The sequence below is a fragment of the Octopus sinensis genome, linkage group LG9 (genome assembly GCF_006345805.1).
Source record: "Octopus sinensis linkage group LG9, ASM634580v1, whole genome shotgun sequence".
Taxonomy (NCBI): domain Eukaryota; kingdom Metazoa; phylum Mollusca; class Cephalopoda; order Octopoda; family Octopodidae; genus Octopus; species Octopus sinensis.
Genome location: NC_043005.1, coordinates 72,403,065 through 72,425,552, shown reverse-complemented (window position 1 = coordinate 72,425,552; position 22,488 = coordinate 72,403,065). Strand labels below are relative to the sequence as shown.

At 34.6% G+C, this 22,488-nt stretch overlaps 1 protein-coding gene across 1 annotated transcript in view; it reads right to left on the bottom strand.

Annotated features, from left to right (window-relative positions):
* The window catches only part of LOC115215610 (tolloid-like protein 2), a 441,621-nt gene that overhangs the window by 274,919 nt on the left and 144,214 nt on the right, over positions 1–22,488 (bottom strand). The window contains exon 5 of the mRNA XM_029784834.2: positions 12,321–12,531. Within this exon, the coding sequence (XP_029640694.2) occupies positions 12,321–12,531 (211 nt within the window). The remainder of the gene's footprint in view (positions 1–12,320; positions 12,532–22,488) is intronic.

The window sequence follows — 22,488 nt, the reverse complement described above, 5'->3', positions numbered from 1 at the left end:
AATGAAACACCTATGTTTCCAGAGGTGAATTATCCAAACCACAAAGAATTCCTCTCAACACATGGCTATGAAGCTACCCAACTACTTATGCCTGTGATCAGACATACATATACTGTCAGCCACTAAGAGACATGCTCAAGTGGTTAAGGTCAAACAACTGACAAGCAAATCTGTGGTATTGAGCAGAATATTTGCTGTAGCCCATCTTTCATACCAAGACAAAACAATGTACATGATAACACTTCCAGTTGGTTAAGATCAGAAGCCATGAGAGCCACTGCCTGGTACTGCATCAAGGCATTTATTATTATTATTATTACATATCTAATGTCATTAAAATGTCTATAAGGGAGTTTAAATTGCTATCTAATATTAAGTAGACCAAAATTTCATTTCCTTCAGAAGAAAATACATTTAGACAATAAAATCACAGAATAACCTTTTTTTTTATTCAGAATTTAGAAATTCATTACTGTACTATATTTGGAAGTAATAATTTGCAATGAATTTTCAAAATAATTTCGATATATTTCTCCCTCCACACCTACACACACATACACACGAAGAAAAAATAGTAACAAAAAAAAATCAAGAAAAATATCTTTCTATTTTAAATAACAACATTTAAAATGGGAAATTCTTCAAGAAAAACGTGAAGAAGATTAGTGGAATAATTAATTTTGCTCTCCCCACTCTCCTTAAGTCTCTCACTTTCCTACTATCTCTCTTTCTCTCACTCTCTCTGTCTCTCTGTCATTCTTTCTCCCAGTTTCTTTTTATCCTGCACTCATCTTTTTCTGTCCCTGTTGAAAGATAATTTATCAATATACTAATCTCTGTTCTACTTAGAAATATGTTATCTATGACAGTAAAATGTTATCAAATAGTGATAAGAAAATAACAGCATACTGATATGTCAGTGTGAGTCTGCATATGCTTTTGTATGTAAATACATATGTATACATGCACGTATTTACATATAACTAAATTTACTCACATACACACACACACTTTTATTTATTAAAGCTGCAAGAACATCACAAAATAATCTGCAACTCAGAGTTTCACATTCCCACTTGTTGGGAAGTTGCGATCAAGATTCTTGGTCACAACTACCTGACGAACAGAAATGGGAAACTCTGAGTAGCAGTTTTTCTGTGATGATCTTGCAGTATTAATTAGATAAAGTATATTACTCTACCTCTGGTAGTTGAGCACTATTCTATTCCACTTTGTTTTGCATTTATGTGCTTACTCATGTATATATATATTATATATATATATATATATGTATGTATATATATATGATATATATGTATATATACTATATATATATATATATATATATATAATATATATATATATACATATATACATATATACATAGTATATTATATATATATATATATATACACATTTATACATATATGAATGTAGGTATTGTATGTGTATGTGTGTGTGTGTAAATATATATACATACACACACAAACACACACACACACACACACGTACAATAGGCCTCCTAAAATTTCCATGCTCTTACAAGAGCAACTGGTTGGTCTTTCGTCTTTGGTCTTTAGCAGAAAACATTTGCTGAAGGTGCTGTGCAGCAGGACTGAACCCAAAATACCATGTGGCTGCAAAGTGAACTTCTTAAGCACAAAACCATGTATGCACCTCTATGAATTAATATAGGTACGTATAAGAGAAAGTAAGAAAGTAAGAAAGAAATCAAGACCTAGATAATCTCAGGGAAAAAGACCAGCTCAACATGTGGGAAATGAGTGGGGAAAAATACTCCATGGTATATTCAATGTAAAGTATAGACACATGAGAGTTGGTATCATGGGAGGCTATTGAAAGATTCTAGTGTGATATGACATCATGGTCAATAGAAAGAAACTTTCATAGAGGTCAAAAGTCATCAAGATGACCAAGTTTGTCCAGCTTGTCCAGGTTATCATCAACAACAGCCCTGGTATGTGATGAGCCGAGTAGCTCATCATATGCCGGGGTTGACAATGAGATTTGGTACAAGAATAACATGATGGTGTACTATCAGATATACGATGTACTTGGACAGCAGGTGCAATGCATACATGATAGTGCAGTGTCAGAAGTATGGCAAAAGGACATCAAATACAAGATTTGCATGGTGATGCATTATTAAATGTATGGTGTACTAGGACATCAAACCATCATCATCATCATCATCATTTAATGTCCGCTTTCCATGCTAGCATGTGTTGGACGATTGACTGAGGTCTGGCGAACCAGATGGCTGCACCAGGCTCCAATCTGATCTGGCAGAGTTTCTACAGCTGGATGCTCTTCCTAACGCCAACCACTCCGAGAGTGTAGTGGGTGCTTTTACATGCCACTGGCACGAGAGCCAGTCTGGCGGTACTGGCAATGGCCACACTCGAAAATGGTGTTTTTTATGTGTCACCTGCACAGGAGTCAGTCCAGCGGCATTGGCAACGACTTCGCTTGAGTGTTTTGTTCATGTGCCAGTAAGGCGACACTGGTAACGATCACGCTCAGATGGTGCTTTTATCTATTAGAATCTATTAGAATATTGCAGTATCATGCATAAAGGACATGAGGATATCAGATACAAGACTTGTATGAAGAGCGGGAGGACATTTCATGCCTTGCAAGGCCGGGGAAAACTGTGTGACCTTGTGACTCATCCCTCCCAGATATCATATATCTATTTCTTTACTACCCACAAGGGGCTAAACACAGAGGGGACAAACAAGGAGAGGCAAAAGGATAAAGTCAATTACATCGCTCCCAGTCCGTAACTGGTCATTATTTAATCAACCCCGAAAGGATGAAAGGCAAAGTTGACCTCAGCAGGATTTGAACTCAGAACGTAGTGGTAGACAAAATACCACTAAGTATTTTGCCTGGTGTGCTAACGTTTCTGCCAGCTTGCCTCCCAGATATCATATACTTCATAGTTTGTGTAGTTACTGGATATGATGTATCATTGGGAGTGGGTATCAGGACACTTCCTTACAGTGTCAAAACCTCAATAGAGACAACTGAGATATAACAAGTGTTCTCAGCGTGCAGATACTTTGATGCCCACATCAGAGCTTTTACTGGGATTGAGAGCAGTTTCATAGAATGGGATATATTTTTTAAATGTACTTGGTTTTACGTCTGTTGAATGTGTTACTAACAGAATACTATTTTCCTTGTTCTATTTTCCTTGTTCTTAGTTTTTTGATGCATTCTGTATATATAGTATTTTACCCTCCAACTTGGCCTAGTGGTTAGAGTGTTGTGCTTATGATCACAAGTGCAGAGTTTCCATTCCTGATACAGGTGGTGTACCACCTTAATTATTATTTCAAGAAGCATGTGATATCAGTGTCTGAAAAGACACTGAAACTTTATATAACACTGACAGAGAGATTTCACTGTTATGTTACTACCAGATGTCTGCCACTGAGGAGCTTAAAATGGCAAAATCACGTGATTTAGAAGCTGTAGTAGAGGATTCTACTTTTATGCACCATGAGTCTATATGATAGGTTTTCTCTAGCTAAATAATGCAGTATTCGGTGTTCTAACAAAACATCCACATTAAGTTGGATATAAAGATTGCCATTTGGTATTGTTACTGCTTCTATCTTTATTAACTATGCTACATTTCATGTTGTTTCAGTTCACTCAGGTATGTTCCATTCAGAGGAAATGTTGTGACCCCAGTCATTTATCATCATCGTCGTTTAACGACCACCTTATATGCTTGCATGGTTTGGACGGTTTGACTGTGGGCTGGCGCACCAGATGGCTGCACCAGGCTCCAGTCTTGATCCAGCTGTAGAAACTCTGCCAGATCAAGACTATATGTCATAGAAACTGGGTAACCAGCTCTGTCAACCTTAGGACTCAAGATAAAACTTAATTTTTACTTTATTTCTTTGACCTATTACAACTCATTGGCTGTGACCATGCTCAGGCACATCCTATCCACTTCTTTCTCATTTTATGCCATGCTTGTGAATATACTTGAACTTTAAGCATTCATACTGTTTCAAATTTATATCCTAGAATTGTTTTATTCAGCATCATATTAACTGGTGTAAGACTAGGCTGTGAAACCAACAAATTGACAACTTTTTTTACTGGGGTTTAAGAGTTTATCAAAAATGTTGATGAAGCTTGTGTGATGCAATTGAGATACACAATGGTAATTGGCCCTGTGGCATCTTCTTTCTTTTACTCATTTCCCCCATTAGACTGCAACCATGCTGGACACCACCTTGAAGAATTTTAGTTGAACAAATCAAACCCTGCACTTATTTTTCTTAAACCTGGTAGTTTTTCCATTGGTCTCTTTTGCTGAACCACTAGGTTACAGGGACTGCAAACACACACATACATACACACACACACACACACGCATACTGTACATATGATAGGTTTCTTTTAGTTTCCATCTACCAAATTCACTCACAAGGCTTTGATCAGCCCAAGGAACCACAGGATGGAACTGAACCCAGAATCATGTGATTGGAAAACAAACTTCTTACCACACAATCATGCCTCCTTACTTTGTGTTAAATTTGATGGTGGAATGGGATGTCAATTTGGTATAATGGTATCATGGTTGAATGCTATTCAAGTATGTGTTTCTTCATTTTTTTATCCATTTTATGCTGGGCTTGTGAATATACTTAAATCTTAACTAAGTATATTAAAACACAGACATAGACACACACACACACACAGATATGTATACACATATATGATGAGACATTTTTTTGCTTGCTTACACATATTCACAACTAAGCGTACACATACAGCCATCTATATATGTATGTATATATATATATATACACTTAAATGATTAAACTTTTTTTTCTGTTTGTTTACTCATCTGCCTGCAACTATCAATGCACACATACATATACAAGCATATACACACACATAGACATGAATATACACACATACAGATATGTATATACATACATACATATATATTTATATATATAATCATTTATTATTAGACTTTTTCTCCTTCTTTATTCATATTTACACCTCTGTACACACCCACCCACATATATATACATGCATATTTATGCCTATACACACAGAGATATATACACACACACACACACATATATATATATATATATATATATATATATGCACATGTATGATAACACTTTTCTTCCTTGTTTACTCCTATGTTTACAACTATCTCTGCACACACACACAAACAACAAACAAAACACGTCTTCACTGAAAACAGTGGCAACTACCAACTATCACAGCACAGAGCTGTTGCAGTACACAAAATGTAACAATCTATAATAACTATGAAACTGCTATGTTATAGTTCCTGGAAATCTCTGCTGCTTCTGTTGCTGCTGACGCTACTATTACTAGTAGTTGGACGAGCCTCTCCGTGGTCACTCAAATGACAGCAGCCCCCACCACCAACACCACCCCACTGTCATAAACAAGGAAGGACACATCACACTGAGTAACAGTGTCTGAGACAAACCTAAGAGGATAGAATAGAATGCTTTTGGTCATAGGTTTACTGAATCGTGATTAACCTGGGGTTAAATAATAATAGCTAGACACTATGACTACTACTACTACTACTACTACTACTACTACTACTACTACTACTACTACTACTACAGGTAAGGTGGTGAGCTGGTAGAATCGTCGGCATGCTGGGCAAAATGCTTTGTGGCATTTCGTCTGTCATTACATTCTGAGTTCAAATTCTGCCGAGGGCAGTGTTGATTTTCATCCATTTGGGATCGATAAAATAAGTACCAGCTGAACACTGGGGGATGAGGTGGGGGGTTGATATAATCAACTTGCACACTCCCATGAACTTACTGACCTTGTGCCAAAATTTGAAAGTAATATTTACCACCACCACCACAACAACAACTACTACTACTACTACTATTACTATCACTACTACTACTACTACAACAACTACTACTACTACTACTACTACTACCATCACCACCAGCACTGCCACCATCTCCACTAATAACAACAATAATCATTTATGTTAGAGACAGACAGCTTGAAATTTCAGGGGAGAGAATTACTCAAGAAAATGGATCCAGTGTTTGACTGGTACATTAATGTCATATTGTCAACCCTGGAGAGGCGAAGGGTAAAGTTGACCTTGGTGCAGGGTTCGAACTCCTTATGTAATAATTTGGAGCACATGCCTTGAAGTATTTTGTGCAACTCTCTTACAATCTAATAATAATAATCTGCTACAATAATACTCTTGTGTTTTTCTCCATCACAACGTATGAATGAGAAAGGAAAGGGTGATAGCTGAATTTGGAAGGAAGGAAGGAAGGGGTGATGGCAAACTGGTGACATGGTGAACATTCAATGCTGAAAAGAAACATCAAACACCATTTCCACCCTGTGTGAGTATGTGTGTAAATGTGTGTGCATGGACAATAGAAGTATGTGAATGTATGTGAACATTGACAAGTGTATTAATTTGATTTACCATCCGTATTTACTCTTTTACTTCCAGTCAGAAGCCACGAGAGCCACTGTCTGGTACTGCATCAGGGCATTTATTATTATTATTATTATTATTATTATTATTATTATTATTATTATAGTTGTGATAATGTAATAAAAATACAAATATATTTCATCTATACTTTTAGTGCAAAAAAAAAAAAAAGAGAGAGGAGTTTTCCTGACTAGTTGATCATGCCTCAAGTATCACTATATGATATGCATATAGGTATATATGTATTCATGGGTGTATTTATCTACATGAGAATGCAATTTCAAAAATCAAAATCATAGTAGAGAAGGGTGTATATACAAATATGTACCTGTGTATGTAATGTATATATATATATATATATATATATATATATATATATATATATATATATATATATATATATATGCATATGCATATACATTTTTCAAGCTGTCTTTATAAAAATTACTAGCAGTATAGCCTGGCGTTGCTCGGGCTTGGTTTTTATTGCGCTTAAAATGGCAGACTTTGATGTCGCATTAACAAAGTTTTGATACAGTTTCAATCTTTTTTGAAAAGTAAAAATTTTGCTATATAGCTTGTTATTCTCTTTAAGTGAACATTTTTCTGGTTGAAATACACCGAAAAATGGTGACACACAACCCAAAAATTGCAAAAAGTAGGGATTTTCATAGAAAAAAATGTTTGATCTTAACATGGTCCGATTTGAATTTTTTCTTCTATGTAATGAAGAGAAAGATTTTTTCTATCATACTTTCAATTTTGGCCAACTTGTGCCGCAGGGTCTCGAAGGAGATAGTGTTAGTTGAAGGCTACCAAACCTGCCACACACACAGACAACTTCAGCTTTATATATATATAGATTTAGCATGCATGCCTTGTATTAATGGAGAAAATGCCAGTAATACATACACTCATACACACATACATATATGCATGTGATCATGTGTATATATGCCAATACTTGTGTATATAAGAATGTATATTTGTGTGTGAATGCATGTGTACATGTGTGTGTTGCATGTGTGCATGTGTGTAGACATGTGCAAATATGAACATTTTTAGATAGAACATTACATCATGTAAAAAGAAATACGAAAATAATATATTACAAAACATGTGACGATTATGAAATATATGGCAGGGACAAAGAAAGGACCAGGAAACCCAGTTGAAAACCCAACTGCTTTTCACATAATAATAACCTTGTGTTGCACCAACCAGAACAACAACAACAACAATAAAAGGAGGGAGGGGAGGAGGTGATATCATTGTTGTCAATAAACTGGTGGTTTCTATTAGCAATGCATTTTTTTTTTTTTTGTTGATATGCTGTAGTCGTTCCATATGAACGGTGGATATGGCATGGTTTTATCTCCTAGTGCTACTTAATTCACTTCCCTTACATCTTCTATTGTTTTGAAAATGGTATTTCCCAGTTCAAAAAACAAAACAACCCCCCACCTCCTCAGATTTATGTAAGAAAGCCTATTATTATGTATATGCGTTTGAGTATTTAGTTCCATCCATCTTCTTGAGTTTGATTTCAACTTGTTCTGACTTCGCCTTTCATCCATTGAAAGTGGATAAAATAAACAGCACTCATGAATTGTATTTCATTAAATTGCCTATATCTCCTTGTTCCTTATTGCTTTCAGCTAATAAAAGAAACCAAGAAACCTTTGTTATGAGTAGTAAGGCAGTGTTCCCTTCAAGTTGTGTGCTTGTGCAAGCGTGCACGTGTTTTACAATTGGTACACAAAGGAGAAAAAGGTGTGCACCCAGGCTTTACAAGATGAAATCAAAATTTTTTTAATTGAAGAGGGTTGCTCGCATGGATGTGCACATACTTTGCAAATAAAGACGACGTTTGCACAAAGGCAAACTTCTGTGCACATCCGCAATGAAGGATTAGAAGGAATATTGGTGACAGGGATGTTATGTAGTAACCAAGCAATGAGTGCATTCTGCTGATTACAGGTGGCTTGTGTGTAGTTTTTCGACAAATCTAAGCACTTGTATGCTACAGGTGTTGGCATGGCTATGTGGTAAGAGGATTGCTTCTCAACCATATGGTTCTGGGTCTAATTTCATGTTGAGCAAATGCCTTCTACTACAACTTTGTTTTGTTTGTTCCTTCTCGAGCCATGCCTGGCTCATAAGGGCCAGTTTCCCGGTTTCCTTGGCATATACGTTCCCCACCTGGACGGGACGCCAGTCCGTCGCAGGTGAGCTGCAAGATGCAGGAGGAAAGAGTGAGAGAAAGCTATGGCGAAAGTGTCAGCAGAAGTTCGCCATTACCTTCTGCTGGAGCCATGTGGAGCTTAGATGTTTCGCTCATAAACACACACATTGCACAGGCTGAGATTGGAACCTGCGATCCCTCGACCGTGAGTCCGCTGCTCTAACCACTGGCAAGAGTAAAAGCATAAGCAGTACTAACAAGGATTTGATTATGGTTTCCAGCCATAGTTGCTTGCATAAAGAAGCCTAACAGATACCAATATCAGGTGATTATTAAAGCCAGTACCTCATATGATATCTAATGATGAGTTGACTAAGATATTTCTGATTAGACTCTCTGTTAAGAATAGGAAAATATACTCTAATGATCATGATATAGAGTAACAGTATTTAATAAGTGATCAGTAGATAGTTGCTAATCTTCTAAATACTTTAATACCAGGCGGGAGGGCAATAATCATTGTAGCATCTATGACGTATGCATGTGTGTCTATTTATATGAAGCAAGCATGGTCTATTGGATATGTGGTGTTAGCATAAATGAATGGAAGAGCATAAATGAGTTGAGACAAAAACTGAGTAGAAGATAAATAAGCCAAAGTGTGGACTGCAATGGTAAGGGTATGTGATGCAGATGAAGAATGCGAGTTGTGTAAAGAAGTCAGTTCAACCCATCCGAGTACAGGAAAAAATCATACATGATATGATATTATGTGTGTGTGTGTCTCCACTGTCCTGTTTTTGTTCCCAACTTTACTCTCCATAAATCCTAAATTTTCTTTTAGAATTTATGGGAGCAGCTGTCTTTGAAGACTCATATTGTCGTTGAAGGCTTGATATGAGGAGAAGTTTGACAGCCAACAACTGATGAAGGGTCCTTTCTCTGTGTCTACTTGTCCTGTTTTCCATTTTGTCTCTCGTTCTTTATGTATTTCATGTTGTTTGCACAGTTGATGAATATATATATATATATATATAATTGTCATACTTCTATCATATCTGCCATCTCTGAAGAACATGTAGTGTTAGTTAACTACATTGCTATTAATGACCAAGAAACTAATATCCAATGTGAAACCAATTGGTATAAGCAAAGAAAATGGATCTATAATAGAGTATACCTTGATATATATATGTGTGTGTGTGTGTGTATATATATATATATATGCATTATGTATGTACATACATACATATGTGTATGTATGTACATATGTATGTATACATAGTAAGGGCATGCAAAATATGCTGGCAAAAAAAACTATGTATTCAAGTTGAGAAACTTAATGTAGCTTGTAGCTTGTTTACTAGTCAGTGTGGTAAGTTATGTTACACTGAGTTTCTTAGCTTGGTTATGGAAACATACACATATATGTGCACTCACACATACTCACACACACATAGACATAGAGAAAGACAATGCCAATGCCACCTGACTGGTTCCCATACTGATGGCACATAAAAAGCAATCCACTACACTCTCAGAGTGGTTGGCATCAGGAAGGGCATCCAGCTGTAGAAACCTTGAAACCTTGCCAGATCAGACTGGAGCCTAGTGCAGCCTCATGTTTTGCCAGTCCTCAGTCAAACCATCCCAACCCATGCCAGCATGGAAAGCAGACATTAAATAATGATGATGATGATGATGAGGATGATGGCATGCTTACATGCATTTATGTATGTTTACATCCGCATATGTATGCACATAGTGTGGGCGCAAGAGTATATCTTATCATACTGTATTTCAGTTACAGTAAGATTATTTTTCATGTCTCTGGATATTCATAGATATGAATTTGATCTCATTTTTCCCCTCTCTGTATTATTATATACATTATGACTATTTGGACAAATTCCATGGGGAAGACACATTTATTAATTTAAGAGCAGTATTAGATGACTATTTAACTTCATTTATTTGGTTGCTTTCTGTAAAATGATCTGTTTTCATGTTGGAATCAACTTGAGACGAAATTTCTCTACAGAAATATATATGTTCCTAAATAATAATTGTCTTCTGAAATATAAGCAGGTGTCATTCACAAAGCTATGTTCTTTAATAAAAATGCTAAATCTATTTTAACCTATCATGAGGTTTTGCTGTCCTGTGAAAAGATGATTGATTTTTCTAAGCAGCAATAAAATATAAGGTTATTATTGACTATAATATTAAGCCAGTGACTTATGTCTGTTATACTTTTTTTTTTTTACTTATTGCTTGTTTTCTTAATTGGACTGTGGCCCTGCTGGGGCACCACTGCAAAGGGATATAGTTGGATAAATCAGCCTCAGTGCTTAATTGCTGTATGATCTGCTGCTTATTCTGTTTGTCACTTTTACTGAACCTCCAAGATATAGGGATGTAAACAAACCAACACTGGTTGTCGAACAATGAGTAGGAAGACAAACATAAACACAAAAACACACATGTATAGATACATACGAACATACATACATACATTCATACATACATACAAGCATGCATACATACATACATACATACATACATACATACACACATACGTACACACATACAAAAAGACCCTGTTGTTGATGTTGAAATACCAATGAAGGAACCTTGGATCTAGGTTATAAACTGGTTCTTTCTCTATTGGCAAGAAATTTTGAAATAAACTGAGTAATGACACACACACACACACACACACACACACACACACACACACACACACACACACACACACACACACACACACACACACACACACACACACACACACACACACACACACACACACACACACACACACACACACACACACACACACACACACACACACACACATACATACATACACACATACATACATACATACATACATACATACATACAAACAAAAGTACCCTGTTGTCAGTGTTGAAATTCCAATGAAGAAACATTGGATCTAGGTTAGGAACCAGTTCTTTATTGGCAAGAAATCTTGAAATAAATTGAATAATGACTGGCTGACTGACTGACTGACAGACATACATACATACATACATACACACATACATACATACATACATATATAAAGTGAGCAAAACCATGAGTGACCGAGACCTTTAGTGATATGCTGTACTTGAGAAGACTCGTCAAGCCAAGTGAAATCATAGTACTGGCTGATTCTGGTGGCACATAAAAATCACCCAATACACTCTTGGAGTGGTTGGCATTAGGAAGGGCATCCAGTTGTAGAAACCATGCCAAAGCAGATTGGAACCTGGTACTGCTCTTCAAATTTACCAGCTTTCTGTCATGAAAAGCAGATGCTAAATGATGATGATGATGATGCTATATTTATACACATATACGTATTTCCATCTACCAAATGCACCTATAAGGTATTGGTTGATTCGAGGCAATAGTAAAAGACACCTGTTCAAGGTGCTGCATGGTGGAACTGAACCCCCACACTACATGGTTGCAAAGCAAACTTCTTAACCACACAGTCACCACTGCAAATGTTTTTTTTTTTTCTGGTTTTGTTTTTGTCTTTTTTTTTTTGGTGAGAGGATAAATTTTTCTGAATAATAAAAGCCAACTTACGTCAAAGGATCATTGTTGGGTAAATTGAATACCTCAAAGGAAATTGCAATCTTCTCATCTCGTTTTCCTCGGAAAATATAAATACAATCAAGGTTGATAAAATAAAGGCCAGGATGTCGAGGGGAATTGAATGATCCCTCTTTAGTTTTCTTACTATCATACAAAAAACTGCACACACCATCTTTGATTGCTTCGCCTGGGATGTTATAATCTATATATGGGATGGAAAAAAAGAAAAAAAGAAAAGAAAAGAGAGACTATAATATCAGTACAGAAATATTGGGCAGTCAGATAATTTTGTTCATTTATTTTTTCTTACTTTTCTTACAGTCCATCATCATATGTTGGAAAAGAATTAGAAGTGGTTCAAATTAAAAAATCGATGAACAATACTTGTAGCGGAAGAACAGAGCTACAAAAACCCAGTTCATCTTTGTATGGAATATTATTGTCATATTTGGGCTGGTGCATGATCTTGTCGCTTGGATCTCCTCAAATGAGTTTAGAAGCAAGTCTCTAATTTGATTGGTTCCTCTCTTGTTACAACTCTGCAACCCTTGTCACATCGATGTGATGCTACCAGTCTTAGTTTTTTTCTATTGTTATTGCCACAGGGAGTTTTCTGATGAACTTTCTCTATTAGATCCAAATCAGTTTGTGCTATTCTTTCTGATTTGAAACTCACTACATCTTCATCCAAATGCTGTTGTGCTTCCACGAATAAGGAAGTCTTTCTATGATTGTTGCATTTTTTTCTAGAACTCTCAGAATTTGGAACTCTCTTCCTTGTTCTTATGAGATGAATCCTTTCAAACCTGAAGTAAATTAATTCTTTTTGTCATAACTTCTCCTCCTTCATAGTTCCTTAAATTATGTTTTGAGATTTTCTTATAAAAAGAAAGTCTGTGATAAAAATACTTTTCGTATGAATTCAAATAACACTTGAGAGAATTTAAATAAAAGTAAAAAAAAAAAAAATAAAGAAATTTATCTGACAACCTAACAGAAACTTTTTGTATAATTGTATTATCATCATGGCCATTGTAATTATGCATACTTTTATATATAGCAAATTTATACCACAGCATGCAAACCATAAAACAATTTGAAGTTGAAGAAAGCATGTGTGAAACATGATTCATATTTATTAAACAGAGATTACTATATGGAATGTTTGAGTAACTTCTAAGAACTTTATTGTAACCAATGGGAATATGTAATAAATCTTACTCAAATTTGTAGCTAGAACATTTTAAGCTACTCAAATATTTATTCTCTTGCTTTTCATTCTCAGTTTGAATATGACAATGAAATTATTAATAATAGGAAATTTTCATTGCTTAAATGACGAAGACATATTTATTTAAGATGACAAAGAAAAAAAACCATCAAAACACATCCAAAAGGAAATGTGTTTAAACATGCTTTTAATTGTTAAATAATACATAACAACAGGAAAATAATACATATGGGAAAGAATACATTTTAACACTTCCTGAGAGGAAGCTAGCAATAAAACAATAACACATTAAACATTTAAATTCCATCACATTCTTATGAAATGTACTCATAATAAAAGACAAATATATGATATTGCTCTTCTATATGGGTGACCCCCAAGAGATAAAAAAAAATATACGTAATTTCTTTTGTTAGAAATGTTTCAAATAAAATACATAGATATTCCGTTTTATTCCATAAAAGAAGGTGAAATGCAAAATGACATTTTTCTCGTAAATATATTTGAAAGAAATAGAATCATTTTAATATGTTTCTCAAGAACCTATTAATGTACATCTGTTGTTACAGAACCATCTTTATATATTTATGTATTATCATAACAAAAAATTTGAATTCTTTCTACTTCATTGAGCTTTCATAAAGAAATATCTTGTCATATTGTAAATTCCTATCACAAATATTACAAAAGCTCTCTTCTGAATTTATTTTTATGTTTTCATGTTTGATTCTGAAGGTTAAACACATACAAGGAATATGAAGTTTATACATATTTTCACAAATTTTAGTCTGATCAAATTATTTTTATCGTTTTTCGTCATTATTATTTTTGTACTCATTGTCCTCTGGTACCCCTAGATAAGTAACGCAAGATACATATTTTTGCACAATCCAAAGAGATACAAGTTAATGCAAGTCATATGAAGTGCAATTCTGATAAATTCAACTGCACATGATATGTAACTTTTCACATAGAATCATTTACATACAGTGTGGTTAAAAATGGAGTTTTACAGAAACAATTGCTACATATTTTTCATCTTATGAATATTATACACACACACATACACACGCATATATATATATATATATATATATATTAAGGAATCTCTCCCCATCACCTTAAATACTCCCCATGACCTGGTAGCAGGAGTTTTTCCCCTTTTATTCCTGTTCTCTCTTGCAATTTACTTGAAATTTCACTGGTGTTGGTGGCATGACAGAAAAAGCAGCCTGTACACATTGTAAAACAGCTGGCATTAGGAAAAGCATCCAGCTATAGCGACCATGCCAGGGCTGACAGTGGAGCTTAGCATAGCCCTGTAGTCTGTCAAACCATCCAACTCATATCAGCATGAAAAACAGACATTAAAAGATGATGATGAGGATATATTTTCATCATCATCATCATCACTTAACGTCCGTTTTCCATGCTAGCATGGGTTGGACGGTTCAACCAGGGTCTGGGAAGCCAGGAGGCTGTACCAGGCTCCAGTTTGATCTGGCAGTGTTTCCACAGCTGGATGCCCTTCCTAACGCAAACCACTCCATGAGTGTATATATATATATATATATATACACACACAAAGTATGGGGGGGGTGTAGTTCACAGGTGATCTAAACGATTAGGTACACTAGGTAAGTGGTGTAACAGATTACTAGGGCTCAAAGGTTATAGCCACAATGGTAGTTATGGAGCCATTGCAGATTAGCGATGCAATGGAGATATAATTGTTAAAGAGGACAACAAACATTAAGGCAAGGCAAACATCTCAAGTCCTATACAATATCATAATGAAAAAAATTCAAAATCTTACAGCTGTTTCTGGGATATCCCTGAGTATGGGATATTCTGTAATCAGAGACAAATAGGGAAGAAATAGGGAAAATGAGAATTGTATATATTAATGAGATGATGACATAGAGGAAGGGAGTAAAAGAATAAGGTGATGGAAAGAGAGTAAAAAAACAAAAGAAGCAGAAAAGTTCATAGTTCAATTTTCCGAAGTTATAGAAACCAGAACATGAGTCCTTACATGCAATCCTGTGTAGATCCATAGATTGCACCTAAGGACTCATGCTCTTGTTTCTATAACTTCGGAAAGTTGAACTATGAACTTTTATGCTTCTTTTTTTTTCTTTCTTTTCATCTCCTTATTCTTTTACTCCCTTCCTCTATGTCATCATCTCATTAATCTCATTTTCCCTATTTGTCTCTGATGATGGAATATCCCATACTCACCTGTAAGATTTTTTGAATTTTTTCCTATAATAATATTGTATTGAGATGTTTGCCTTGCCTTAATGTTTACTGGCCTGTTTAACAATTATATATACATGTATGTATGCATGTATATATATATATATATATATATATTTATATATACATATGCATATGTATACATAAATAACATATATATATACATATATAACATATATATATGTATATAACATATATGTATATATATATATAATATATATGTATATATATATATATATATAACATATATATATATATGTATATAACATATATGCATATGTATATGTATATAACATATATGTATATATATATAACATAAATGTGTATATATATATATATATATATATATATAGTGCTTGAGGAGACCTATTGAGTCAAGTACATCAACATCAAAATTAAAATCAAATGGAAATTGTAGTCGTGATACCTGTGCCGATGGCACGTAAAAAGCACCATCCGAACATGGCCGATGCCAGCATTGACTGGTGGCCATGTCGGTGGCATGTAAAAAGCACCCACTACACTTATGGAGTGGCTGGCGTTAGGAAGGGCATCCAGCTGTAGAAACACTGCCAGATCAGACTGGAGCCTAGTGCAGCCTCTTGGCTTCCCAGACCCCGATCGAACCGTCCAACCCATGCTAACATGGAAAACAGACATTAAACAATGATGATGATGATGATGATGATATATATATATATATATATATATATATATTATACATTTAAAAGTAAAATCGTGGAAAGACATAATATATATTTACAAAGAAAATTTTAATAGTTCCTGAGATTAATACAGTTGACTGAAAGAGAGTGCTCCAACATGGCCAAAGTCCAATAACTGTATCATTTGATCCTGACACTTGTAGTGAATGGCTTCCAAGTTATTTGTTGCACTTATATAACTTTAGTACTAAATGAACAAATACAATTCATTTTTTTTTATAACGCAGTTAAAACGTTTGGCATCATATTGAGTTTGGAGCATCAGAGAATACTTCCTTTCCTGTCTAGTTTTACAATTCAAAGGATGATGACACATCTAGGTGCTTTTCTGTGGCCATCGATAGAGCCATGGGACGTTTTTGTAGTTGAACATGTCAAACTGACAGGCTTGACATGTTCAGCTAACAATTTACACTGTATCTCTTAAACTTATAGGGGCTATGGGTGGTGGTAACGGCGGTAGGGTTATGTACTTCTTTCTACAAGTTGGATAAAGCTATTTTGAGCTATGTGTCTTTGCCAGGATTATAATGCAGTGCTTAAGACATAACATGAATGCTTGAAATATTGCCAGGTAGCTGTTGTTGTTTAGCCCTGGGTCAACTTCTGTTGAGCAGGCATATATGAACAAAGGCCATTCCAGCCATAACCATCCCATCTATTTCAAAGTATGCTGGTGGACTACATTATTCAACATGTTTCATTTCTTTTCTAATATGGAAGTGCATGAGTTCAAGAAAGCTTGACTGCTATTTCTAGCAGTTGAAGTGGTTCTCTAGCAGTTTTCATTGGCTTGACTTTTTTCAGCTAAATTAATAGCATAGTTGTCTACTCTTACTACAGAGACTGATATAGTTATTTACCCACCCCACTCTCTCTCTCTCTCTTTCTTTCCTTTTTTTCTTTCTTTCAGAAAACAGATCAAGAGAAAATATATGAGACTACTTAAAAACACAACTCAATAGCTCTAGCCAATTAAAAAAAAAAATTCATTTATGTAGACCAATGTAAGTATTAAGCACTCAGATACTTTGAAATAACCTATCTCTGATATTAATTTTATTGTGACTAATGGAAGCCGGATTTAGAACATAGTATTATGCAGTAATGTAATTAAAGGTGAAAACCTTCCAATTTTGCAGCTAAGAAAAGTAGTTTTAAATCTATACACTATTCAAGGTTAAGTTAAGTATTCTTTTCCGTGTTACTTTATAAGCCAGAAATGCAAACAGCTCAAAGATTTTCTAGAATTTTAGACAATAGGCGCAGGAGTGGCTGTGTGGTAAGTAGCTTGCTTACCAACCACATGGTTTTGGGTTCATTCCCACTGCATGGCATCTTGGGCAAGTGTCTTCTACTATAGCCTCGGGCCGACCAAAGCCTTGCGAGTGGATTTGGTAGATGGAAACTGGAAGAAGCCCGTCATATATATCTCTTTTACTCTTTTACTTGTTTCAGTCATTTGACTGCGGCCATGCTGGAGCACTGCCTTTAATTGAGCAACTCCACCCTGGGACTTATTCTTTTGTAAGCCAAGTACTTATTCTATCGGTCTCTTTTGCCGAGCCGCTAAGTAATGGGACATAAACACACCAGCATCGGTTGTCAAGCAATGCTAAGGGGACAAACACAGACATACAAACATACACACACACATATATATATATACATATATACGACGGGCTTCTTTCAGTTTCCGTCTACCAGATCCACTCACAAGGCTTTGGTTGGCCCGAGGCTATAGTAGAAGACACTTGCTCAAGGTACCAAGCAGTGGGACTGAACCCGAAACCATGTGGTTGGTAAACAAGCTACTTACCACACAGCCATATATGTATGTGTGTATATGTTTGTGTGTCTGTGTTTGTCCCCCCCCCCCCCACCATTGCTTGACAACTGATGGTGGTGTCTTTACGTCCCCCGTAACTTAGTGGTTCAGCAAAAGAGACTGATAGAATAAGTACTAGGCTTGCAAAGAATAAGTCCTGGGGGTCGATTTACTCAACTAAATGGCGGTGCTCTAGCATGGCCGCAGTCAAATGACTGAAACAAGTAAAAGAGTAAAAGAGTAAAAGAGTCTTAGATTTTTAGGTCATTGCTGTCTTTGGCATTTCAGCTTGTGTTTTCCTGTACTTGCTTGGATCAGAAAGAATACGCCAAAGCAGATGTTTTAACAGCCAGACGACCTTCATCTGCCAAGCAGCATAATATTTTCCCTCAATCAGACAGATTTTCATGGAAGACGGGAAATGGACAACATCACTTATTTGACAGTGGCACCTGTTTATAACTATCATGTGAAGTTAAAAACAAAAGGACACACACAAACACACACAAAATATCATGCACATACATATGCAAAACCATTGATTACTCTATGACCAACATTAACTTTATTACTTTAAGATAATATATATATATATATACATATACATATACATATATATATATATATATATATATATGCATATACATATATAATATATATATCTATATAATATATATATCCATATACATACATACTATATATATATATGCATATACATATATATATATATATATATATTACATATACATACATACATATATATATATTATATGCCTATATAAATATATATATATATATATATATACATATACATATATATATATATTATATATATATATATATACATACATACATACATATATATATATAACATATACATACATACATATATATATATATATTGCATATATATATATCTATATATCATATATATATATAACATATACATACATACATATATATATATATATATACATATACATACATACATTATATACAATGCATATACATACATAACATATATTATATGCATATACATATATATATATATATATATATATATACATATACATACATACATATATATATATGCATCTACATATATTATATATATTTCTAAATATAATACATCTACACATACTATATATGCATATACATATATATTATCTATATATATAACTATACATCATACATATATATATATATATATATATATATACATATTATATATATATATATACTATATATATATTATACATATATATATATATATATATATATATACAACACACACACACACACACACACATATATATATATAAAGGAGCAGGAGTGGCTGTGTGGAAGAAGCTTGCTTACCAACCACATGGTTCTGGGTTCAGTTCCACTGTGTGACACTTGGGCAAGTGACTTCTACTATAGCCTTGGGCCGACCAAAGCCTTGTCAGTGGATTTGGTAGATGGAAACTGAAAGAAGCCTGTCGTATATATATATGTGTGTGTGTGTGCGTGTATGTGAGCGTGAGTGAGTGTGTGTGTTTGTGCGTTTGTCTCCCCACCATCACTTGACAACCAATGTTGGTGTGGTTGCATCTCTGTAACTTAGCAGTTTGGCAAAAGAGACCAATAGAATAAGTACTAGGCTTACAAAGAATAAGTCCTGAGGTCGATTTGCTCAACTAAAGGCATGGCCACAGTCAAATGACTGAAACAAATGAAAGAATAAAAGAATAAGAAAAGAATACACATGCAGCCAGCCACCTTTTTCTGTTCTTCTATCCCTATTCTCTCTCGCATATTCACCGTGTGCCTTAACCTCACATCTCTCTCTTTTCTTTCTCACTCTCCAAATGGGGACGTTATAGATTCTTTCCTTCAGCAAAATACCTGATCCTGTTCCACTACCATACTTTCACATCCTGCAGTCAAGGGGCTTCTGTCTTGCAAATACTTGGTGACATCACCATGGAAAACGGACATTAAATCATGATGATGTATATGATGACCTTTCAATTTCCAAATTCACTCTCCAAGCTTTAATCAAACTAGGGTCTGTACACTTTGCCAAGGTGCTATACAGTATGGCTGAACCCAAAAGCCACATGATTGGGAAGCAAACATTTTAGCCACAGAGCCACGCCTGTACTTTAAGCAGGCCTACCTAAAACTGAAACACATCACTAACATTTTAACATAAAGTGTGTAGTTCTGGTGTATACTCATAGAAATCTTGCACTCATTTCACACAAAATTTTTTTGAAAATATCTAAATTATGGGGGGACAGGAAAATCTTCTTTATTTATCATCAAAACTTATCTGGAGACAAGTCACAAAAATGTTTCACGGGGAAAACTAGTTAGGCAATGTTAGTATGAGATTCTAACAAGAATAGATTCTTATCATCACAATTTTGGCACTTCTGGAATTTGTTTAGTAATTTACCATCAGTTATTGATCAGTAAGTATTCTCTTAATTTGATTTGCACAACAAGAATATTGCTTTTTATAATTATTTAGTTGTCTCTAGGCATGACTGAAATAGTATTCCAAGCATTGATTTGTTACCATGGTGATCTTGATTCAAATGCAAAGATTTTGTTCAGTTATTTAAAATCGATGTTTGAAAAGTATTCATAACACAGGTATACCAGAGTAATTTTCCAATTCTTCAAAGCTGTTCAGTAACATGTCTTAAATAGATCAAACTAAACACTAAAAAGCCTAAATCAACAAAAAGTATCCTTCTCAACTACAAGAAATATATATATATATATACATGTGTATATTTAGGGCAAAGACCACTAGGTGGATAATCATATGCTAGAAGAAGAAATTTTCTCTGGAGAACATTCTTTCTTTGTAGTTAGATCGTATGTGATCTTCTTCTAGCATATGTTTATGCACCTAGTGGTCTTAGCCCTAAATATACACATGTATTGAATTTTTTCTAATTTTTCAGATTTTTTATATGCTAGGCTACTGGTTTTAAATTGATATTAATTAAATTAATATTCAATTTATCTCCCTCATTATTTAAATGTGTGTGTATATATACATATATATATATATATATATATATATATATTATATATATATAGATATATATATATATAGATAGATAGATAGATAGATGATAGATAGATAGATAGATAGATAGATAGATAGATAGATAGATAGATGGAGAATGAGGAGAATGAAGAATTTGAACATTCAAACTTTATGTTTATTTCCAGTTAGTTTATTCATGATACACACACACACACACACACACACACACACACACAACTTACACACAATGAGCTTCTGTACAGTTCCTGAGAATTAAATTCCACTCAGAAGATATTAGTGAATCTAAGGCTACAGTAGAGGATATTTTTCTAAGATATTATGCAGTGGAATTGAACCAGTAGCAGCCTGGTGATTTGAAATAAATTTATTAGCCTCATAGCAATACCTGCTCCTAAGAGCATTTAATATCTGTCTTTTTTTTTTGTTTTTCTTTATTTATCTTTTACAGATTTCATTCACCGCACTGCAGACTTGCAATTGGTTTTAGTCAAACCTCAGTATTTATTTCAGTTAAGTGCTTATTTCATCAATTTGTATCGATTGATTGGTGACTAAGTTACCATTTTAATGCACCGGCACTAGATTTTCAACCAGGTACATTGTGTCAAAATTGATTTAATAACCTGAATAAAGAAATAGATTGCATAGTGTTTAATCACAGGTTTGTATTTATTAATTATCTAGTGCTGGTGACACGTAACAGCTTTTATGTCGGTGACATGTAACAGATTTTGTGCCACTGACATGTAACACTTACCAAGCCGGTGACAAGTAAAAGACACCCACTACACCCTTGGAGTGGTTGGCGTTAGGAAGGGCATCCAACCACAGAAACCAAGCCAAATTCAGGCCAGAACTTGGTACAGCTCTCTGGCTTACCAATTCCAGTCAAGCTGCCAAACTCATGCCAGCATGGAAAGCAGACATTAAATGATGATGATGATGATGAATTATCATAGTACATGGGATGTTTAGAAAAACGAATGTAATGACAGAACAGACAGGTCTCAATGATCAGACAAATACAGGTATATCAAATACCATAC